This window comes from Plectropomus leopardus, chromosome 17, assembly GCF_026936395.1.
Source record: "Plectropomus leopardus strain MGB_pleo_1.0 chromosome 17, ASM2693639v1, whole genome shotgun sequence".
Lineage (NCBI taxonomy): Eukaryota > Metazoa > Chordata > Actinopteri > Perciformes > Serranidae > Plectropomus > Plectropomus leopardus.
In genome coordinates, this window is record NC_142192.1 from 30,904,919 (window position 1) to 30,930,393 (window position 25,475).

Here is a 25,475-nt window from a genome sequence, read left to right on the forward strand (position 1 = left end):
CACGTTAGAGTAATTTAGAATCTATTTTTTAGTGTTTATCCTTTTGTATTTGTATTATATGTTGCAAGGGTCTCTCACTGACGTATCGACTATATTTAGAGCAAGCCTCTAGTGGCTATTAAAGGAACAGCAGGTAATGAAATATTAGCTTCAAAAGTGTGGTGGTTGCTGCCTTGTTTGCGCACACTTTCAGATCACACAGCAAGACACCAGAAAAGCGCTTTCGGTGAGTAAGGATAAGCCTTTATTGGTGTTTGGAGGGAATAAAGCCAGACCACATATGCCATCATCCCCGTGGACAGCACACAATACTGGTGAGGAGTCGGGGTAGTGTTGCGCTCATGGGACTTGTAGTTCATAACAGTCATTCACAACATGGAGAAGTTAGCTGAGAATCCACAAAATTGAAGGAGAAATAACAAGGCTGTGTACATTATTGTTATCATCATCAGTATTATTGTTGTCAATATTACCCGCAATGCTGTATGGCAGCAAACTGTCACTGCCACCACATGAAGAGTGGGTCTCAAACACCCACCAGAAAAAGTTGTAACACGCTCAACAACACAGTTACATAGAAAAATAGCACTGTCAAAAAGTTTCTGAAATGTCTGTGAAGAAATCCAAAAATCCCAGATATCAAAAAGAAAAAGAAAACACATGGCTTTCTGCTTCCATCGACAGACCGAAGCATAAGAAGCTCTGAGACTTTTCTTCCAGGGATTTAAATTCAAAAGTTTGTGTCTGTGGAACAGATTTAAACATATTCCCGGAAAAGAAGAGACCAAGAATAAGAAAAAAATATATACATATACTGTATATATATATTTATATATATATATATATATATATATATATATATATATATATATATATATATATATATATATATATATATATATCAAGGATAGAACTACAGCTCCCATAATACACCTGGGATTCAGCAAAGTATCTGTGGATGGTGCCGGCAGCAAACAGGCTCGTGGAAAATCAAGTGTAAGTTTTTCTTGGGAATCAAAAGGGGATTTAGCTGAGAATAAAATCACAGCTTCCCCTGAAGAAAGACTGAAAAGAAATATCAACAACAACAACAGCAACTATAATACTAGTAACTATGCCTGAATACAAGAACTTTAGTTTCTTTTTTAAATAAAGAATTAGTCGCCATCTCTTAATAAAGACAAGATAGGTCTAAATTAACCGTTCACTAAACCCCTCCCCATTAATGTGATTGTCTCTAGCTTAGCGACCATAACAGGGCTTTGGATTTCTTAGCATACGAAAGATGTGCATTGGGCAATGTTATGTAATTAAAGGGTTCTTTTAAATTTTTTCCAAAACCAAAAACACAAAAGTCTGCTCTTATAGAATACTAATATTAGCTTGCATGGCTAATGACATAAAGAAATTGTTACTGCTAAAGCCAAGAGTGAGCATATCATAACTATATTATCTGATGGAAAATGTGTAACTTTAGGTAAAGCCCTATTTTAAAATCGTTAAATCCTCTGCATTTAAGTCATTGCAAAACCAGTGCTAACTGCTATGTATCGGTTTAACATTATAAATCAGTAGCAGACAGTGTTTTTCCAGAATTACGCTAGCTCAATTAGTTAGCCTAATTAGCTACCTTAATTAGTTAGTTTAATTAGTGACCGTCATTTGCCTCTGCATCATTACACAGTATTACATTTGCATGATGTAATGTGTATAGCCATCAAATGCATAATTACAACACTTTTGCCAAAACGTTTTCACTACAAACTCATCAAATGGCCTACAGCTCCTTGGTTAAACGACGGCGCTCCAGGCACCCCTACAGTGTCAGTTTCTGCTGTGTTTACAGGAAATGTAGCTTTTGACACTAAAACTACTTCAGGTTATGGCAACAAAATTATTTGGTTTAGAAAAAAAATCATGCTTTGGGTTAAAATTACTTCACACAGGAAACAAACAGCAGTCTTCTGGGTGAAAGTCCTGTGTTTCTTTTTTGACCGACCCATCCTCCCTTCCCTCTTTTTGGACTCTTTCGCTCTTTATGCTTCTTCAGTTGATCTGAACGTGACATTTTCACAGATGGGTGCCTTGATGCTAAAGGGTGTGCCGGTATAAGATGCCAGTGGCCGCTGACCAAGCTACCATATTTAACTGGTTAAAACAAAATTAAAATATTTTAGTTTTGATGATTTCTACAGTTAATTTGCGGAGCTTGACTGTTTCCAATAAACTCACCGCTCATACTAAGAAATTCTAGCTAATCTAAGGATACATCTGGTTATTTCTCATGTACACAAAATCCACATACAATATAGCTGGAACAAACACGTGTTAGGTCATTATTAGTAGCCAACAAATAGTGTGTTAGTATGTGGTTTCGAACAAAGCCTTAATGTCAGCTAGCTAGCTAACATTAAGTCATTTCAGCATGAAAAATCAACATTTTACCAACAAAAAAACTACATGTGGCTTTTGTCAAAATGTTTCTAAAATCAAAATAAAAAATTAGCCACAAATTTAATTTTCGTAATTGTCCAAAATCACAATTTATCTTTCACTTTTATGTGGGGAGTAATGAATGTATAAAAAAGAAGTGGTGTAGGATACAGGAATTTGTTAGTTAGCTAGCTAAAGCTAATAAACTGTGCCACTGTTGCCATAGTGAAATGGATACATTGAATTCTAGAATGGAAGGCTGGATGAGCATAGCAACAGTAACTAAGGGGGGCGGGGCTTAGCGAACGGTCAGTTGTTTTTAGGAGAAAGCGTCTGTCCCACAGTGAGTTAGTAGTAAACCGAACAGAGGGTAGAACAGATCTATAACGATAAAACCAACAGCTCTGAATCGCTTTACAATAAAAATCAAATAGAAATTTCCCCCCAAAACCAAACCACAAATTCTGTGATCCAAAGACTTTTTTCGTGTTTTTTTGTTGTTTTTTTAATACGTGTATTTAATACTCAGACAAAAACACCTGAGAAATAAACTGACAAAATGATTCAGATGGGATTTTCTGTAATATATTCAATTATGTATATTACAACTATAATCACATAATTCAAGCATATATCATATACATATATATATATATATCTAGTGAGAGAATAGTTTAATATTCAATAGTACAGTTGTATGGTACAGTAGCAGTAGGGTGCATTTCTCATTTCTCATTGGGTAAAGTTTAAAGGAGAGGTATAGACAAGTGTGTGTAAATCTATATACGATTTATCGATACAATATGCAACAAAAGAAAGAAAAAATGAACTAAAAAGAAGGAATAAAAGACAAAGAAAGGGTATAGGCAGTTCAGTACTGTGTTTGAGATGGTGGTAGTGTTTGTGTGTGATTATGATTTTCGTGTGTGTGTGTGTGTCAGGTGAAGGATCAGATCAGATCAGCACCATAGAAGTCCATAACAACATCAACAACAACAATAAGGGTTAAAACCTGGGTGAGGACCGTGTGTGTTTGTCGTGTGTCTGCATGCTGAAGGTTTCAGTCACTGTTCAATCTGGGCAAATCAACCCTAAACCAGTTAGTATTTCATTTTTGCACGCCCTAGACAAATCAAGGAGTAAACAGAGAGAGAAAGACTGCAACCATGTTCTGTTATCGTTAACAAATTGTCTGTCGAGTCGAGTCGTGTGCGCGTTTGTGTGTGTGTGTGTGTGTGAGCGAGACACCAAACTAAATGCAAACCTGCCAGCGAATTCTCCACCTTATTTATTCTCCAACATCTGCTCACATCCAGCTGTTCTGATGGCTATAATTACCTCCTCTCTCTTTTTCCTCCTTCACCTTCAAAAAAATAAAAGCCCTGCGATTATTTCTAAATCAGACACGGAATCAAATAGAAGATAACAAATCATGAACGAGCCCACAAAGAAAAACAAAACGAACACAAAAATTTCTTAAAACTATACAATTTTTGTTTCACCGTCTTCCTCCGAAACGCCCCCTCCTCCGCGCAAAAAACAATCGTTACTAAGATACCCCGCCTCGTCTCACACCATGTGAAATACCTGATTCAACCTTGATACATTCTCTGTTTCGCCTCCGGACTAACCAGCTCAGTGAAATCGAAAATAGATAATCTGTTGTTTAGCGATAAACAGCTGGGAGGAAAAGCGTTGTGTGGCCCCGTGACTGTCCAGCTAACAGCCCCTCCCCGCCCCATATATAAAATATACAAAAGATTATCTCCAAAATCCTCCTCCAGACTATCTCTGCTAATAGAAAAATATACAATAATCCTATGTCAAAATCTCTTTGCGTTATGGACGAAAACCCTGCACCTCTTCCGCCGTCTCTTCCTCCTTGCTGGACTAGTCTCTCCTTCCTGCCCACTTCAAAAATATACATGTTTTGTTTTTGTCCTATTTATAGAAAAAACTTACACGTCTGACCTCTCCTGGCTTGTATCCGTGCCTTGAGCTTAAAAAGTGAGATTTCACTGGCATAATGTGAATTCAACACCCTGTTTGAACTGGCCGGAGCAGCGGCTGGGACGCACTACCTGCAAAAATGCCGTGCGACACCGGGCGTAAGCACAGCACCGAGGGTGATGTAAAGCTGCCGAGGTGACACACGGTGATACAGTACGTTGAGTGGATTCGGCGAAGCAGCATGTACAAAGAGAGTCAAACTGGTAAAAGACGGCGTCGCTGTGCTTTTCCCGCCACGACATCCTGACGCACAGCGTGCACACACTTTTTTCGTGTTTGCGCTCGGTGTCGCACAGCGCTTACTGCAGATCTACGTCGGCCTCCCCCCTCGCCACTTCAACTAAAGTGCTGCCGTTGTTGGGTTTGCCTTGTACCCTTTTTTCTCATTTTTCTCCTCCCCCTCCCGTCCCGTCCTCCTTCGTCGTCGTCTTCCTTCCTCCGCCTCACAAGTCTCCGTGTCGACTCTCGTACTTGTTGATGATGTTCCTGCAACGGCCCAGCTCTTTCCTCATGTCGGCGACCTCCTGACGAAGGGCGGCGTTCTCCCGCTCCAGGAAGGCGGCGCGCACAGAGATCTGGTTCTCCTTCAGCCGCCGGGCGTCCCGTGAGCGCTTCGCCGCCTCGTTGTTCTTGACGCGCCGGCTCCAGTACTTCTCGTCCTGTCGTCGGCGCCGGTGTGGCATGTTGTGGTGTGTGGGGAGGAAGGTGGAGGGGAGAGAGAAACACAAAAAGAGGAGAGCGTGGGATGAGTTATGAGGGTCAGATGTGTGATGAGAGAGAAAGGGTGACAGGAAAGGAAGAGGGGGAGGAGGAGGGGGAGCGACAGTTGAATATTTGCAACTATGGAACATGTAAACTATGCGATTTACTGGACCGCAATAAAAGACTGGCTGATGACGCAAAGCAGTTTAAGGTGATCGTGAGTCTCAGCTGATTGGATGATTAAAAAATTAAGGCAGTCTGTGTTTGTAGACATGTAGAAATGTTCTGATGCTGCCATCATAACTCAATAAAATCTAATAAATATGTCACTGGTAAACTGGAATTTTGGCAAGATTATGTATTTTTGTTTAATCTTGGAATTTCCAGCTCAGCTCCAACAATTAGCCTGAAATACACCGTGGAGACTAGATTGTTACATTCATATTGTTACCAGCAAAAAAAAAAAAAAAAAAAAAAAGAGCCATTGAAACCCATTTAAACTGCAAGTTTTGATCAACAGTCATCAAAGCAAAAAAAAACATGCTTTGTATTGTTTCTGGGTGTCATTCTGGGCTTTTGCCTCAGAGTTTGTCATTTTGACTATTTCCAACGGATGACGTCAGTTTTACCATATTTGGCATATGAAGAAATTACATGCTTTTTCCACCAGGTGCACAGTCACAGTCAATGTTGCTGCAGATAACTGACATATCCCAGTCTGTGATAATAATAATTTAAAAAATCTATTTTGCATGCAGTATATTAGAAACAATTAATTTTAATTCAGATTAATTTGTGTTTTGTTTTTAAATCTCAAAACATAGTGGCATCATGACAAAAAACTGGCATTTAAAGGTTTAAAATTCTGGAAATGAATTAATATTTGATATTTATGATTAGGACTGATGTTGGTTAAAAAAATAACTCAATAAAAAAATTAAATCATACTAATGTGTGATGTTTTTTGAAGAGCAGTATGAGTGAGGGTATTTGACACTGCACAAAAATTATATGTATTTTGGTCCCTTTGGTTTCAGAGGGTTAAACTACACATCAGCTCTCACAACAATGTTAACAAACAGCGAAAAGCTCACAGAGACACATAAAGAGACACATAAAGAGACAGACACCGAAGCTTCAAAGCAATCAAATGGTCTGCAAAACACCTACACATCACATGCTGAACTTGATGATATTCAATAACTTGTAACACCTTAAATGGGAATCAAAAGTGAGGTTGGAGAATAATTAGTATAATAAGTGGAAATTGTCTTAATAAATCTTTCTGAATGCAGCTGCTGAGCGGCTCAGCTGAGTGAATAAACGCCCAGCAGCCTCACAAAGTGTTGTTTTTTTGGGGCATGAGAGAAATTTGTTGGCCGATGAGGGTCTCATGAGAGGAAGACTGGAAACCAACAAGATTGTTGTGTTAAACTTTTGGACCTCGAGAGCAAAATGGGAGTTCAAATTGACAGATCTTTATCTGGAGGATGTGGTGGGATCTCTGCAGGACCAAAGAGTTCACAGTGAATCCTCAGAGAGCCTTTAACACGATCTGTTTACTGCTGGCAAAGCTTAAGTTCATCTCCAAGCATTTAATTACAGGGACGAGCGAGTACACCATTATTACTATTATTTCATAGGTATTTGCAATACACGGGGCCAACACCAAAAGTGGGAGTGACTTAAACTGAAAGTGGGTGGGACTTAACCCTAAAACACCTGGACTGTCATCAGTTTTCTTATGCTCCTTCAGATGCCTTACACGAGCATTTAAACCTCTGAAACGTGAACACATTATTTTGTTTTCTACAAAAAAAGTGTAAAAAATTACAATGATTACAAAAAATATCCTGAAAAATGCTAAAATGAAGTGATAGGTGGTAAAAAAAAAAAGACCAGAAAATATTTTTAGATATTCTAAAAAAATAAAATAAAAAAAAGAAAATAATAAAAAAAGGGCAACTTGGCAAGACATATCCTGCAAAATGCTAAAATTTAGTTAAAGATGACAAAAAAATACCAGAAAATATTATTAAATTCTGAAAAAAAATGGACAAATGTTTAGTTTAAAACCTTTTTAGACCCTTTTTTTTCAGGTAATTTCCTTTAACTTTTTACTAATTTCTTGCTAATTTTTAATTTTTAACTTCTCGTTAAGTGCTTGTCACCTTGTTTCCATGTTTATGAAAGAAAACAAACCAGTTTGCTCAGGTTTAAAAGAGTTAAGCAACAATGTTGTACAAGATGTATTTTTTGAGCTTGAAATTGATGTGGGTTGATCAAAAGTTACTGTATTTATTATTTATTAGAAACTGTTTTTACTGTTTTTTTAGTTTTCAAGGACGTTTCTAGGATTTTAGAATGTTTCCTGGATTTAAGGACATTTCTAGTTTTGCTAATTTATCTCATGATATAGCACATAAAATAACACTTTATGGACATGTTAACAAAAAGGTAATTTTCAGTGGACGGGGTCTTTAAAATCATTACTCAGCAAAATCATTCTCCTTATGCAACATATTAAAAAGTGTTGTCTTATCAACATTTTGAGATTATTTGTTTTTTTAATCAGTTTATGAAAAAAAAACAATTCCCCTTAATGTTGTGACCCTGGAATATCTTATAGCATGTTTTGATCGCAGCTATATTTTCTTACTCTCCAGCGGAGGCTCGGTATTAAAACAAAGAGCTAAATCTAAAATCTCATTTAAGAGGAGCTGCAGAGCAATCCCAGCTGCAGCTTTAACTTTTGGTCAGAGATAATTTTTCAAAACAACCTGCGAGCACATGATTTATAAAACCCTCTACGACTGAACACGAGGTGAGCACCTTCATCTCGCCACAAATTACAAATGCCTCAGGAGCTACAGCTGCTCTGCACTCAACTATGGAAGCCATTGATCAGAGCGTCACGTATTGTGCAATAAACTGAGGACAGGGTGTTTTAAGGACTCTCATCATGCGCCTTTAGCTTTTTTTCCACATTAACTCTGTGAAACTGGAGCAAATTGGGTTTAAAAAAAAAAAAAAGAAAGAAACATGGGTAAAAAGTCCCTGATCAACTTGGCATTTGCAAGACGCTGAAAAAAGATTACGAGGAAATGATTATTTGTTTTTAAATAAAAGTTTTCAGCTCTTTGGGGGGTCTTTTTTTTTTTTCTTTTATCATTTTTTTCTCACTTATTTTCAGGTGATTTTCTTAAAACTTTTTGAGTAATCTCTTGCTAGATTTTAGGCCATGTCTGGTGAAGTTACTCCTTAAGTTTTTAAAAGAAATCAAACTAATTTGAGGTGTGTGTCAAATTAAACTTGATTTGATGTTACATGCTATATATATATATATACATATAAATATACATACAATTTAAGTTGATTTTTATTCTAATGCCAGATTTTTTCTCTTCTTTTAAGAAAATAATATCAGGTTACACACAAAAATGACCTGATGCATGTTTTTCCAGGTTTGAGACAAAAGTTCCTAAATGCTGCAAATTAAAGTGCTATGGAAGTACTGAGTTTAAATTATTGAAAAAAACAGTCCAATTTCAAGTATATTGAAGTTTGAAACTAGAATCTGATTTTCTATAATTATTCATAAGTATTAGTGTAAAAACTAAAAGGCAATAAATCCGCTCATCGGCCATCAAAAACACGTATCTCACAAGTCACCATCAAAACTGTAAAAATTCATTTAGTTTATAATTTTTTAAATGAGAATCAGGAGCTGTTTGCATGCTTGCATTTAGGAGGAAAAAAGTCACATTAAACTAGTCAGAAGCTGGTCTGTGCAACAGCTAAGAATTGTGGGAGACGTAGTACCTTCTGCTCATTGGGGACCAGCATCTTGCGGGCCTTCTTGATCATCGGCTGAGGTTTCAGCTCCTCGTCCGAGAAGCGGTGCCGCCGAGGGTCAAACGCCTCCTGGCCCGGCACGCTGGACAGAGCCAGGTCCGCAGGGTCGGGGTCAAAGTTCACCATGATGTCACTGTTGCCGTTGGCGGCCACTGGAGGTCCAGAGGGTCCTGGGGGGCAAGTGGAGGTGGGTGACTGGTCCTGAGGCACCGCCTGACCGCCTGGGAGGGAGACAGAGAGGACAAGTCGGTTTGTTAAAAAGACAACGACATTATTTGAAATTTTAACCACTTTAACACTTTAGCACCTGACAATGATTTTAGGATGTTTCAAGGATGTCAGGATGTTTCTCGGATTTTAGCACTTTTTTAGGATTTATCACGTTTCTAGGATTTTAGGACATTTCTCGGATTTCAGAATGTTTCTAGGAATTCGGGACATTCCCAGGATTTCAGGACAGGTTTTTTGGACCTTTTTTAAGATTTTAGGACATTTCTATGATTTTCTGACATCACAGGGTTTAGCTAGGACCTCTGTAGTGGGTGCGGGGGATCCTCCACTGGCACTTTTTTTGATAAACAAGCTCTATCTCTCCCTCTCTGTTTTGATGCTGTTTTATGCACTGTGGCAGCTTATGTTTTAACATAAAGGGACAAAAACAATTCTCTGTGTGAATCACTTTATTTTCACTGTGAATTAACAAATGTTTGGGGGGCCATCCAGCAGCCTATTGGGGGCCAGATGTGGCCTGCAGTCCTTAAGCTGAGTATCACTGATATACAGTTTACATGTTTTTCCTGCATCACTTCAGTTTGGAAACAGACACACACCATTACATTATTCCTCGTTTTTGCAGCCGTGTCTTTCTCGATATGTCCACTAGGAGCTGCTGAAGGTTTTCAGAGCCTGAAGCTACTTGTATATTTATGCTCACAGAGATCATTTCGACAGCACCAGATGTGGGTGTTGAGATTTACGACACGTCTGCAAAGCTGCCGCTGATTGGCAGAAGGTCAGTGAAAGGTCAGAGGTCAAGCTCAAGTACAGGCATTGGAAGCAGAGGTCATTTGATCTCTTTAGCCTGCTGATTATTCTGATTAATCTATGCACGAGACTTTGTTAATAGTGTAATTTGTGATCGCCAGTCCAATAAAACGGCACATAAATTGAAAGAAAATCAGCTCGACGGTGCGTTCGAAATCAGAAGGACTGGCTTCATTTCTCATTTTAGCTGTTCAATCATCATCATCGAGTTTTATCTGCAGATTAGAGCACATCTGCCCTCCCTGAGGACGGTCACATGTCAGAGAGCAGCAGAGCTAAAGGCTAAAAGCTAACTCTCTGAAGGTGAGACAATACTCATTGAGCTCGAACTCTGGACATTAAAGGTATACAATACAGGATTTACTTTACAAAACGGTGTATAGACTTATACAGAAGTGATCTCTCTCAGTCATCACTTACGACCCACTAGAAGTGGGAGGAGGTGTATTTTTCTGCTTTCTGATTTTTTTTTCCTTTTTTTTGTGTGTTTGGGCTGTTTATGGACGCGTACACCCACTGCGCTCAGGTGAGGTCAGAGCTTTGTAAACAGGTAGCAACCAGGTACAAAATCTGTACAAGCGAGGGAAGCAAACAAGAAAAAAACAGCTAAATAATAATATAAAGGGCAATTTTATTGATTTTGGTTTCCAAAATCCTACACATCTCTGCAGTATGAGGGTTTCGTGTTGAGGCCGCTGGCTGCAGAGTGATATGCTGTTTAATCCAGAGAGCAACGAGCCAAAACTGAGGCCTTCTGAGAAGAGTTGACCATAAAGAGGATTACTGTATAGATAGTGGACAAAATGTTCAAATTTAATTCAAAGCAAGGGAGGATGAAACCATGTTTTTTTTCCTCCATAAAGACCATCAATATTTCTTTTTCTTATAGTTTCTTGCAGATTTAATAACAAGCTGCTGTTACTCTTCATATTTTCACTTAAAAATGTTCAAACAAGCTTCAAGCTTCATGCTGCTGTTTCAGTGACGCCGACTCACCACCAGGTGACGGTATCGAGCCAGAGACGCTGAGCGGGGCAGCGGGTTCACATCAAGCTGGATTTATAACAAGCAGGAAAGATCAGGATTTTGTTTAACCCTTTGTGGGTGCTCTTGTGAGAAAAAAATCAGCTTGTTTCACTGAATCCAGAAACTGAATGATTGTATCTGAACCCCAGCAAGGAAATGAAAGAAAATCTGATAGGAAATCACATTCCTTGTGCCCGTTTTACATTTAATAAAGCTTTGCTGAAAGATAACATAGTATTTGTTGGTTGCTGCTGTGGCGGTCGACCCCCCCCCGATTCGATTTCAGCAGCTTTAGTTTATTTCATGTGTGTGTTGCAAATCAATGTTATGGAATGAAATAAAATCAAATAAAATGGATCAGGAATAAAATAAATTCTTGGATGCTGGCAGTGAATGTGAAACTCCTCCTTAATGCTTTTCCCCTGCAGCTATTATGCATTTTCTTTTCTGAATGCAAAGAATAGTGAGTCTATTTTCAGCCGTATCTCCACACCAGCTGCTAATCACACAATTATTTTCCATTTCGGATACCTGGAGAGGAAAAAAATAGATTTTTAAGAACGTTTCCTCTCTGGAATACAAGTGTTAGTTGAGCAATCATCCAGCAGCAGTCAGATCTGCACTGTGGCAGCATTTGTAAGACGCTTTTTTGGAGCTCCAGGCTCCGAGCCACAGATTATAAATAACTGCAGAGCTGGTGACCAATATCGACTAAAACAGTAGTGGAAACATTTCAGATACTTTTGCAAAATTAAACAGAAAAAGGACGTGTTTACGTAACTTGATTTGAAAGTTATTTTTACCAGCAGAGAGCAGAGATAAAAAAAAATCCCTCTCATTAATGACAGATTTTAAAGATTCAGCATTAATCTTCATTTTGCCATGAAGAAGCTTTGGTATCGAATCACAGAAACAGAAAGAGATTTTGTGAAACCGGAGCGTTTTGTGAACCTGGAAATGTCAGTCGGAGCAGCACCACTGATTTGCTACTTGACTGCTGCTGCGAGCTGTCAGTCATTTTATTATGAGCATCAACCACAAAACCACAACCGAATCCTCTGCAGGCTCGGAGAAATCGGGCTGAGGCTCCACGGCGGGCGGGGGGTGGGATAGGACCATCTGAGGGGAAGTGCATGGTCGTGCACCCCCCCAGCCCTTCTCCGAAACCCAGCTGAAAACACTTGACTCCACACTGAGCGAGCAGAGCTGGTACAAGAGTGGGAAATTCTGACTATATAAACTTTGTGAGCGGTGGTTTTCCAGTTCAAACTCATGTCGAACTGAGATAAAATCCTCTTATAAAGATGTTTACATCAACTGTAAATCATTTCAATGCAGTGATTCTGATCCGCTTATGAAAACAGACATTCGTCTACACTTTTCCACATTTGGAGAATCTCTGGTATATGGACTTGCACTCAAAGCACTTTTACACTTCTTGTCACCCACTCACACACACATTCATACGCTGATGGCTGAGGTTACCATACAAGGTGCCAGCTGCTCATCGGTCTAACATTCACGCACAATACCAAGCACTGGTAGCAATTTGGGGTTCATAATCTTAAGCCAGCCTGTTCTCATTCTGAAGTCGTCAAATAACGCCGCTTTTGCACTGCTATTGGCATAAGCTCCCGACACCAAAAGCCACCTTTTGAGTCTGCATAATACGCAATATTATTACACACTGCAAGACAGCCAGGAGACAACTGCAGTGGCAGCATGATACGCTGCTGAATGCTGCAGGTTGAAACGTTGCCGGTAATAACGTAATATAAAGAGCGCGTAGGTCCCTACAGAGTGGGCAGGAGGGGGTAGATGGATCCAACAAACCCTGGTCTTTCATGTGGGAGTCCTGTGTTTGAACTCTACGACCACTAGAGTTCGCCACCTAAAACTAAACAAAAATTTCTTATAAGCTGCTTTTGCAAACGACTTTTGTGGTTGTATTTTGGAGGACAGTCTCAGATTTACATAAGCTCCATGTGTGACATGAAAGCATCATCCTGCCCTGCAGTTATTATCCTTAATAGTCAGTTTTCTTTGGTGCAAGCCGAAGAGTGGAAAACTTTTTTTTGTATATTTGGTTATTTTGGGCTCCGAGTGCCCAGTTGCAATCAAACCGGGGCCTGTAAACAAAATGCACATGGACTCCCAAATACAGAAGCTTGTTGATTAATCAGAGTCTTGGCAACCTGACGTCCTGGAGAGTTTTGACATTTTGGCCGAAGAGTCAAAACCTGGTTCCTCTTCTCTTAGAGGGGGCTTTAATTTCCAGATATGTCATTATCAGCTGCCACCAGCATTCAAATGCTTCTGTTTGCTTCTAAATGAACTAAATGACTGAATTCTGCATCCTCCAAACAAACTGGTCCAAACTGTCCACTTCAAGACATAAATACAGGATAAACCATCAACATCCTTTCTCGACCAAACTCTGAGTGTACAGAACACCAGTGGGAAAATTACTGTAAACAAACTTATTAAGTTTACATGTGAAACAACATCAGCTCTGAATATGAGGGCTCAGAGGAAAAGATGGAGGCAGGAGAGCAACAAATAACCATGAACAAAGGATAAATCGTACAAAAAAGAATAAAATAAAGGGTAACAGCAGCTGCAGGCATCATATAACAAACAATATATAGTTTTAAACACTCTGTAATGTAGTCGTAGGAAGATATAAGTGTTAATTTAAGTATTGTTGTGACTAGAACTCTTCCATAAGATTATAAATAACAATATAGTGATACCAAACGTCAACCTCCGGTGCTGAAAAATAAGGTGCAGTTCCTCTAATGGCCACTTGACCCACCTAAAGTGAGTGAGGCTCTATCGACCCCCGTGTTAAAATGCCCAACATTACTGCAGAAATAAGCGTGTTTACAGTATTTGAAAGTAAAGTTTTGGTCATGAAAAAAACTCTTGTTCAGCATTTAGTTTTACTAAAAGACCCTCTAAGAAGTTAGATATTCAGTTTTCCCTGCAAGCACATTTTGTTTTAAAGGTTTTAAGCCTATTTTTGAATCGCACAAAATAGCAAATTAGCATTAATATTATCACAATTAATCATAGAATATAAATGAACTGTACTAACACAGCTAGCCGCTAGCAATAAGGTTATCCCTACCCTCTTCTGGCTGCAAAAAAACAAGATGGCAACAGCCAAATTACCAAACTCAGGCGAAACACAGTCGTATTAATACAAAATATGTCTTCAAAGCAGAAATTATGTACATTATAAACATTTTAAAATACCCTTTTGTTTGCATCCAACTACATTAAAGTGCATGTTTGTATACTGCTTGTAAATTATTTATAGTCCGGCACTCAACTGAATTTTTACAAGGTTTTTGAAATTAATATTAAGAACATGTCCTTTTTTATGTATGCTTATGTATAACTGCGTTTTTAGACACAAGGCCCTATTGTTACATTGAACTCAATAGCTCTTTATACATTAGCATCATCTGTAAATAATCTATTCATCTTGCACTCTTAATGACATTTTTTTCTGTCTGAATACACTTTGCCTCAATCTTGGTGGCTTTTAAAAAACATATTCAATTGCAAATTGGATCATCGGCTCATTTCCAACTTGAGACTATTTGCTGCTTTTCTCTAGTTAAATTTGTAAATTGAGCGTCTTTGGATTTTCGATGCTCCGATAAGTCGCTGTAGCATTTTATGGATCAAATCATTGACAAAATGCCACATGAATAGATTCATCTGAAGTTGCTACATACAAACTGTACACGTTTGTGCACATTTTAAAAAAATCATCATGACCCTCTGCTGTTTACAACCCATAATGCAATGCACTATATATCCCTCTCTTTATCCATCTATACATCCTCTGGTCCATCTGTTTGTCCGTGAAGCAGCGACTCCATCACATGAACTGCTGCTGGCTTGATCTGACTCGGTGGCAGCTGGAGGGGGCTGATCCTGGATAAGTCTGTCCAAAGCCCCGTCCTAATAACAACCATTTTGGGCAAAAAGTTGAAACTGATCCAAGAACACAGCTCCCGCTGCTGCCGGGTAAACAGCCGCCAAGCGCAGCTTCGCCTGGCTTCATTTCCTGTCTGTGAGCGGGAGCCATTTGGACGAAGCAGCCGCTGACTCTCGGATCCTCTCTCTGCTTTCATTAATTTAGCTGAGATTATGTGTTTTTCTTTTTCCGCCTGTCGCTCTGCCTGTCAATCTCTGCTTTTCTCCGTCTCTCTGTCCATCAGGCTGTGAAGTTCACTGAAAGCCTTGGGTTTAATAATATTTTTGGATTAAAGCAACACAATTATTTTTTTCTACTTAACCCTTTGAAACCTGAGCAGATTGACTTGATTTCTTTTGAAAACATTTGACGAAGTCAATGAGCTACAAAAAAAGGAAATGAAAATTAGAAAGAAATAAGTTAAACATACAAGGAAATTACCTAAAAATTGGTAAAAAAAATAAAAATAAAAAAATGAATACATGAATAATTCATTAAGAAAGGCAAAAAACTGTATAATAATTATTAACATAATTTAAAATATGTAATTATGATAATTATAAATATGATACAAAGTTACTCATTTTTTCCCCCATGTTTTTGAAAGAAATCGCACCAATTTGCTCAGATGTCAAAGGGTTAAATACTTGTGAAAGGCATCTGAAAGCAGCACAAGAACAGAGATGTCGCTCCAGGTTTCAAAGGGTTAACTGGAACCTTTTCCAACATCATCACACTGAATCCAGTGTTTCTGCCAGAAGTGCAACACTAAAGTTCCTGCATTAACTTTCAAGACTTTTCAAGGTCTTTGAAGGTCTTGTTTGGGGAAATTCAAGGACTCCACGTTTTTAGAATTAAAGCCATCATTTCTTATTCACATTCTTGTCAAGTCGAGAAATCCTGGTTGAAATCCTTCATTTTAAAACGGCTGCAGTATCATCTCAAATCTCCATCACAGGATTCGCCTCAGGATGTGAAGCGTTGATCCTCACATGGAGCCGACAGAAGCATGCTGATGAATTTGGACGACGTCTTGTAACTTTAGGACACGGAGAACTTTTCCAGCCCTCCTTTGGAAACTTTTGTTTAAAAAAAAGAAGAGGAAAATGTTAAAAACTGATCTCTCCTGAGCCATTCTAGTGTTCGCAGAGCACACAGGGAGAAATCAGCGGCAGTGGGCAGAGACGCCCACAGAGGCAGAAAATAGACAGGTTGAGGTTTGAGAGTCAGGTGAGCAACTCTTCCTCTTGACTAATCGCTCGCTTGATCCATCTATGCTTTCACTTGATCCGCCCACACATGAAACCAACAGCTGAATGCAAAAAACTCACTGCTGCTCTCTGAGGGGCAGTGGAAAGGCATCATGGGAAATGTAGGAACCCCCAAAAAACTGAAGTGGAAGTAGGCGAAGCGAGGTGAAACTCGATTTAAACGTGAAATTTTCTGCTATCAGAGGACACTCAGTCACAACAAAAAGAAAAGATGGAGCTATGTTGTCATCACAATCAGTTTCTCTCTGTTACAATAACTTCAGTGTTTATGGTTTGGAAGGTTTTTAGCGGTAGCTGATTTATCCTCAGATGTCTCTTTGTCTCCAAAAAAAACAAATGAGTGACTTATACCAGTACAAACACTGAATAAAACAGTTTCATGTTAAAAATCAGTGTTATTCCGATGCTATTCAGCTCGAGGCGGAGAGGCTGCTCGCCCTCCCCATGCATTTCTCTGATAACCTAAGATCCAAATTCTCAGGAGGTTTTTACCAGGAGCTGAATTATGCACAGAGGTCTCTTACTCGCCAAAACAAACAGACATGGTGATTTAAACCGGTGAAAACACTGAATAAAGCAGTTCCACAATAAAAGTCAGTGTTTTTCCAATGCTTTTTGGCACAGCAGAGGCTGGAGCTGAGCTAACACTAAAGTTTGCTCAACTTGTTTCTCTGAAAACTTAAGATCAAGACATCAAGACAAAGACAAGACATTCGGATCAAGACATTCTGCACTAGAAAGTGCAGATAAAAATTTGACTTAAAACTGGATAAAAGGTCAATGTTTTTCAGCTATAGGCCAAAACCCTAACGCATGACACTACTGACAGGTGAACAAATGAAGCAATACCTGTTCTTGAACAAAATTACAGATTTCTCTGGGTTTTAATATTGTTGGAAATGTTTGGTATGATGTAAATACACAAGTCAACATAATATATACTCTGATGTAGTCATTTTTAGACATTTCAAAGTGTAAAAGTATCTTTAATTATAGCACAGAAGCCTCCTTAAATACACTGAACTTCCTCATATTCATCATCATCCTAAAGCAGGATGAGGCGTTTCCCTTTAAATCTGGTTAAGTCTTTTTCCTGTTTCAGTGGCTTCTTATGTAATAAAGGGAAACAATGCAATTACTGGGACAATAGTAATTATGCAAATTATACAAGGAGAGAGGTAACAATTAACTTCTATTGTGAATACAGTAATTGAGACTCTTTTACTTTTCCAGTGGTTTTCCAGTCTGTTGTTATCATCTTCAGTAAGTTTTCATCAAAGTTTAAGTGCTTTACAGCAGTTTGGTTTTTGTGGTTAAAGAGTTATTGTGATCAAATAGTTGAAAAAGATTTTCTATTAAATATTTTTTTGTTGGGTTCCCCCATATTGTTATGGTCAAAGAAATATGTCATCATCCTTTTTGTCTTTCCTCACTGTCAACTTAAAATAACAAACACCCACCCTGCTGAGGTAACACTGATGCTAGGACCGTCATTTTTATATTTCAAACTGTTTTTCCCATCAGTTTTCTAAAATAGAACAGAAATGAGTGGACGGCAAAAGATGCGATTCAGACATCAGAGCAGGTACAACAAGAACAAACGGGATGACACATCCTAATATTTAGTCATCAAACACAACACAAGTGCAGTTGTTGTTGTTGTCATTTCACAATGCTGAATTATGTCCAACTCAAACACTGCTCAGTATTATGTGTACAAATAGTGTGAAATAATATTTAACATAAATATTTTCAGACATTACAATAACTGAAAGCGTAGTAGTAGTAATAGTAGTAGTGCTTATGATACTAACAGCAGCAGTAGTAGTAGTGCTCATGGTAGAAAAGGTAAATTCAGTACTTGTAGTACTAGAGGCACTATCACTGACAGTAATAACAGTAGTATTAGTACCTGTAGTAGTTGTGCTTAAGACAGTAACAGCAGTATTAAAAGCTTTAATGATAGTGAAAAGTAGTACTGATAACAGTAGTAGTAGTAGCAGTACTAATGGCAGAAAGAGTAACTTTGTGGTTTTAGTCATACAGCTCTAATAGAGTACATATATAACAGTAGTGCTTACAGTACTAGTATCAGGAGCAGTCTCACGGACGGTAATAACAGTACTAGCAGTGGTTTTAGTGAGCAGTAGTATTAGCACTTAGTACTAGTACTAACAGTAACTAGTTGGTCCTAGAAGTAGTTGCCACAGCATGAGTAGTATGAGAAGAGGTAAAAAAAAATATTGTAATAGTGTTAGTAGTTGTACTGATAGTAGTTGTAGCAGCGGCACCAGTGGTGCAGTATTCCTGGAAGCAGGAATACTACTAGTACTAGTACTACTTGTAGTCTAAACAGTAGTAGTAACAGCAGTAGTAGCAGTAATAGTAGTAGCGGCGTGACCTGTACACTCAGTGCCCTCAGCAGCAGTATTAGTACTGCCATCAGCATTAGTAATCAGACAAAGAGTCAGAGCGGCGTTTCATTTCCTGTTGAGACTCTGCGTGGACGACATGCAGATGACCCGAGCTCTGCCAGCAGCTGTTTGCACCAAACACAAAAACATGCTCTGGAAATTCAATACACACATGGAATGTGATATAGGAAGTGTGTTACATAAAGAGGGCTCCCCACCCTGTAACGTAAACACTCCTCACACTCCTCGCCGCCGTCGCCGCCGCAGCCATGTTTGGCCTCTTCCTCTCTAACTTCAGCACAGCAGAGCCTTCCTCCACAGCAGCAGCTATATGATCCTTTAATTAGACGTACAAACAATATGGAGGAAAGCTGGCTACACACACGTTCTCCTTCAGGGCTGCAGCTCAAAATGATTTTTATCACTGATTTATGTTTTTGATGATTTCTTTTAGCTCATCAAAAATCCTTCAAAATATTACTTTTAAAATTATATAAACCAGGAAAAGAAAAGAAAAGAAAAGAAAAGAAAAGAAAAGAAAAGAAAAGTAAAATATTCGCAGACTTAAGAAGCTGTAAAAAAAAAACAAAAAACAAATGTTGAAATTTTAACCAAAAAAGTTGCCGGTTAATCATCTGTCTACCAAAACACTGATTTCACTGACACTAATCATGGTTTTGGATATTTTTAATAGATTTGATTTTACAAATTGTTTTTAAAGTTTCTTTTTCAAACTGAGTTTAGTTTTTCTGTACTTACAGGTCCAGTTTGAAAGAGACCTCTGTGGATAATTCAGCTCACGCTAATAACCTCCGCAATGATAAAAACTGAGAGTTTTCTAAATGGGAAAATTTTCAGCAAGTTAAAATCCGCAATCCTCACCTCAACAGTCGCCCCTTTATTTTACACACTGAACTGTTGTCTTTTTTTTAACTATTGATTTTGTTTTAATTTAGTTCGCATAGAATAATTTGTATCTTTTAAAAATGTTGCTACTAAAGAAGCACGAACACATTAATTTCAAAATCAAAGTACATTAACTTTTGATTAGTGTCAAAGAACAAAATAAAAATGTAATCAGTGTTAAATGAAAATCAAGCTGCTTTTACTCTGCTTTTGCTGTGAGAACACATTGATCATTTTAAATCAGGTATCATTTTTCTCTTCTTTCTCTTAAACATCTGTTTTATGTCTCAGTTTCAGTTTCACTGCCAGACGCTGAACAGCACACATGGACACACGCACACACAGAGGCAGCAGGCTCTGACTCGCCTTCACACACACACACACACACACACACACACACACACACACACACACACACGCACACACACACACACAAACAAACACACAGCCGGGCACGTGCACCTTCACGAGTGTGCCAGAACACCAACGAACACACAAACACAGCAGAGACAATCCAGCCCAGGTGACACACCCCGGGAGTCTCGCTCCTTGTGTCAACACACTGACTGCGAGTTATGTCACCACAGTGTGGAGATAGTAGTGACCTCCTCCCTCGCGCTCAGGTTTCCCAATCACAGCTCGCACTCTGCCGATAGTCGCTTCAGATTATCAAACCCGGAGCACATGACATGACTGGACCCCTGCATAGTGAGGGACTTTGCATGTTTATCTATAGCTGCGTTTGTTCATGCAGGTGATGGATTCAGGCTGTAACTCTGACACTACTCTCCACAAATATGCAAATCACTGCTAACACACAGCAGAGCGTCTCCGCTTACAAACATTTAAAACACTTTACTGGATTTACTGTAGAGTCATTGCAGCCCAAGCATGCACTCTACTGCTGTATTATCAGAAAAAACACAACAAAAAAAACTTAGGATGATTTCAAACTCAAGATCTGTGCTGAGCGAGCCTGTCCTCACTGTCAAAACAACAGCATTAACCCTCCGAAACCTAAAGCAACATCACTTTTCTTGTGCTGCATTCAGACGCCTTTCTCAAGTATTTAAAACCTCAAACACCGAGAAAGATTTCTCTAAAAAATATGAGAGAAAAGACAGTAAGTAACTTGATAAGAAATGTTACACAATATCCCAAAAAACTGGTAGATTTAGATTTTTTTTCTTTTTTTAATTCAGGGAAAATGTCCAGAGAACTTACACAACTTTTATAAATATATATTTAAAAATATTTGATAGATGTTTTTTTACTTTTCAGTTTGTTTTGTTTTGTTTATTGTTTGCTTGTCTTTTTTTGCTAATTGTCAGGTAATTTTCTACTACTTTTTACTAATTTCTTGCTTATTTACTGGTCATTTCTTCCTTATTCCCATATTTTGGAAAAAATAAATGAATAAAGCCAGTTTGCCCAGGTTTCAAAGGGTTAATATTATTTGTTCAAACTCAGAGAACGCCATGATGTTCATGTTTCTCATGACGAGGAACAACTTGTGCGTACAACAACCGTCCTCCGTCAGGAGCAAAGTCTTGAGAAGAGTGACGTGACCTGTGGAGGTCAAAGCGCCTGACATTGATGCATGATGTCGGTTTCTATCAACCATCATCGCACCTCCACAGTCTTAATCAGGCAGTCCTGGTGGCTGTAAAAAAAACAAACAGTCCTAATCAGGTGTTGAGACTAAAAATAGTAAAGTTTCAGGTACCAGTGTGATGATGACGTGCGATCCAGTAAAGCCAGTTTGAGATGGCAGATTCCATCAGATGCCAAAACACCACAAAGCAGTTAATCAAATCCTGAGACAAGCTGTTACAACTCTGTGCACATCAAAAAGTAATCTGCACTAACGCCAAGCAAAGATCAGCTCCATTTGCAAACCGAATTTTGCTTGTTTTTGGTCGGGGCCTTCTGCGGTCTGCTAGCCTGACGAATCTACGAGCATGTTTAACTCGCTGTGCCGCTCTGACAGATTTCCAGCCGGCTTCAAATTGGTCGCGATGATCACAATTGTTCAACAGACGGCGTTTGAGACGATGACTAATACCTTGTAGAGCCTTTGAACTTTGAACGTCCCTCAGAACTCGTCAAACAGCGCAGTTCTGTCAGTGCTTTCAGCGAATGAGGGTGACGCCAAAAGTTACCGTTCACATTCAATCGGAACGCGGCTGGACAGCGTAACATGGGAACGTGTCCGGACAGAAGCGGTGGCGTTATCATACGCTGGAGGACAGCCAGAGGGCACTGGCTGCGCCCACGTGCAACGCGCATGAGTGGCTTTCCAGGCTCTCTCAGGCATGATGCAGCAGGCGCTACAAGAGGTTATATTGCACCAACCGACAAGTGCATAGCCAAAGCATCATGTGACCCATGAAAGCAAAAAAAAAAAGTGTTTCCATTGAAGTTTAACTAAATATGTTTGTTTCTAATTGCCTGGAATACAACCTAATGTGAACGAAAAATAATGTTTTTTTCAAACTGACATGTTTCTATTACGTGTATTATTATAAATTTCAATTTCAATGGAAAACCGCCTAGTGATCACGCTAACACAAAAGTGGAAGCTCGTTTTCATGCAGCACTATCATCAGTCTGACCTTAAAGCGAGACACAAATTATCATCACACCTGTAGCACAACATGGTGTGTAAAACCAACAGACTGAGAGTGTAAAAGCTGGGATTTGACAAACGGATATGATTCAACGTGATGTAAAAATATTCTCTTCTGAGGAGAGGAAAGGACAGCCGCGTAAGCTTACGAGCTGATGCACACCAAAGGCCGCTGGTGTATCCTGCCTTTAACCATAAGGTGGCGGATCAAAACAGAAAAGGTCACATGACTCATTTTTTTAAAGGTCATATGCATTTTGGAAGGTGCTGACAGATGATGGCACGCTGACAACAGGGCATCAGATTAAAAATGTGCTCATATTGGGAGTGAAAATGGATTATTTTGCGATTTAGTTTGAAGAACTTGTTGAATTTATGATCTGGATTGTTTCTTTTTTAACACAGTGATGGTAAATATGTGAATTTGTTATTAAATGATTAAAAATATTATTGGATGTATTTTTTGATATACTGCTCCACAAAGATCTGCCTTCAATTAAAACTCTCACCCTGAATCTGTTTATTCTGCCAGCCGAAAGATTTTCTCCTGCTTCGTCCTCCGTGTTTATTCTCTCTGTAATCTCCCCCGTTTCCTCTCTCTCCCTCTCTCTCTCTTTATCTCCCTCCACTTTCCTCCTGCCTCCCTCCTCTCTTTCCTCCCCCAGCCCCTCCCTACCCCTCGCTCTCTGCAGCGGCACGTGACGTGGCGGCTGCACATGGCCCGAGCGTGTGAGAGACAGAGAGAGAGAGAGAGAGAGAGAGATCTCAAAACATGCAAAGCGAACACACTCTTGACTCGCTCTCCCCCTCCAGCACTGCTCCCTCTCTCCCTCTCTCTCTGTGCAGTGTTACAGAGTGCAGAGTCAGTGTCTTGTTTAACCCTTCCCTCGCCGAGATTAATCACAGCCCTGAATGTTAAATCACCGGCTGCCTCGGCGTGGCATTATCCTGCACTCTCCTCTTTTTAAAGACACAGCAGCTCGCTTTAATTCCTCAACAATGCACAGACAGATTTGGCTAAATTCATGTCTTAATACCTGAATGAGACTCTTGATGTATCTTTCATCTCACCGGTCGATGGTTCCTGGAGGGTTTTATCTGGGATTCTTTCCGTCTAGACGCTGGTATTTGTTTTTTTTGTGTTTGAGGTGAAGCAGCTCTGTGGTTGAAATCATATAGGTTTTGTTGTTTTTCAGGCCAGGGACGAGTGATCGGAGCTCTCCTTGTTTGTCTGCAGTCATATGGGCCACAGTAATTTGACTCCTTTTTTTTTTAACAAATTCATCACAAATTCAGTAGATTTACAGAATTTTTTTTAAAGACCTAGGAAAAATGTCAAGAGGACTTTATTTATAATTATATATTTACATTTTTTACAGAAGCATCATAATCTTAAATGAGTTTTTTTCAGGCTTTTTTGTGCGTCTTTTTTTGCTAATTTTCAGATCATTTCTTGTTACTTTTTCCTAATTTCTTGGTAATTTCTTCTTCAGTTGCCTATTGCCTTCTTCCCACCACATATATATATATATATATATATATATATATATACACTTTTATACACATGTAGTTTTGACCTCCGTAACATTAGCATGCTCACAATGATAACTCAAGCATCTTCATGTTTAGCAAGTACACCTATAACAAATATTCAAACTTTTGACCTCTGAGCAAATTGATTTGATTTCTTTGCAAAAAAAATTCAGTACATTTACGAAAATATTTTTTAAAAATCAAGGAAAAATGTCTAGAGAACTTTAAAACTTTTGGATGAAAAATTTTCCATTAAGTGTATCTTATATTCGCAGTTTCAATTTACGCCATCTGAGGGTCAGTGGAAACCCGCCCACATACAACTTGAGAGTAAAGAAATGTCTGTTTGAAAATCAGCCCATTCCCTCTGAAGACACAAACTTGGATCAAACTGAAAATGTTTTAAAAATGAGGCCCGAAATCCATCTTAAGACTATAAATAATTAAATGCCAGTTTAAAGAGCCGGTTCCTAATTTAGCTGCTGAGTGTGAACTCTGGTTTGTTTGCTTGTTTAGGTTTACAGCCCGTATTTCACTGATTGTTTTTATCTCTACTTCCCGCTGAAGCATCCCCACTTCTGCTTTTACTTCTGTCGGCCTCTCCACGTATCAGACTATCAACACGATTTAAATAAATGCATATATTCTGCGTGAAGTTTGGTGGACAGATCATCATCAGAACTGCTTAAATCTGGGTGGTTATTATTCAGATTTGGGATTTTTCTTTCCAGGGGCCTTTGCTTAATTTTTCGTGCAGTAATCTCTTCAGTTTAATAAGCGATTACGAACCATCTTTGTGATAGCTGAGATAAATTTGTGCAGCAGATGCTTCGCTCCAAAACACATTGCAGCTCAATGAGTTCATGCATCGCGTAGAGCGCAGCGGGCTCGTGGGAATCTGAGGTTTAGAAAAAAATGTGTGTTTGATCAGGAAGGTTTCTGACTGAGTGAATTGACCTGGAAGTGTCGGCAGCCTGATAACAGCTGATTTGAACTCTGAGCTGAGGTGATTCGTGTTTCACTTCCGAACTGAGGAGTTGTTCGTTAGGGAAGCAAGAAACTGCTGCGGCGAAGAAAAGACAAATGATGTTGTAGCTCAGTGGGAGTTTGCTTGGTTAAGAGCATCATTAGCGAGTGTTGAGCAAAACTACACTGCAGATGACTTAATCAGGCCCGATTCAGTCATCTGCAGTGTTTTTAAAAAGCTAGGAAAAAATGTCCAGGGACAAAAGAAAATGTAAAATTATATTACAAAATTATTATGGTGTTTAAGCACTTTTTAAAGGTCTTTTTTTCCCAACCTTTTAAAAAAAAAAAAAACTAAGTTTCAGGCCATTTTCCTTTACTTTGTAGTAATTTCTCACTAATTTCCAGGTCATTTCTTTTTTTTTTTTTTGTTGCTCATGTTTTTCGAGGAAATTGAGCCAATTTGCTCAGAATCTGGGAGTTTTATTCCGTCACATTGTGGCGTCTCCTTGGGCTATTTATGACACTAAATCTGTGTGTTTTTCACTGACACATTTTAGTGTTTAAGCCATCGAACCTGGTCGTTTTTGGTGGCACATAGTGATGTTTCTCAGCAGGGTTTAAGCCACCAAATATGGGGGTTTTGAGCCAAAACATGATTTCCCCTAACCATAACCAAGTGGTTTTTGTTCTTT

At 38.9% G+C, this 25,475-nt stretch overlaps 1 protein-coding gene across 1 annotated transcript in view; it reads right to left on the reverse strand.

Annotated features, from left to right (window-relative positions):
• Positions 1-221: 221 nt before the first annotated feature.
• Positions 222-25,475, reverse strand: part of dbpa (D site albumin promoter binding protein a) — a 40,352-nt gene continuing 15,098 nt past the window's right edge. Inside the window, exons 5-6 of the mRNA XM_088090036.1 lie at positions 8,968-9,221; positions 222-5,102 (exon numbers count right to left, since the gene is read on the reverse strand). Coding sequence (XP_087946162.1) covers positions 4,887-5,102; positions 8,968-9,221 — 470 coding nt within the window. The 3' untranslated portion in view covers positions 222-4,886. The remainder of the gene's footprint in view (positions 5,103-8,967; positions 9,222-25,475) is intronic.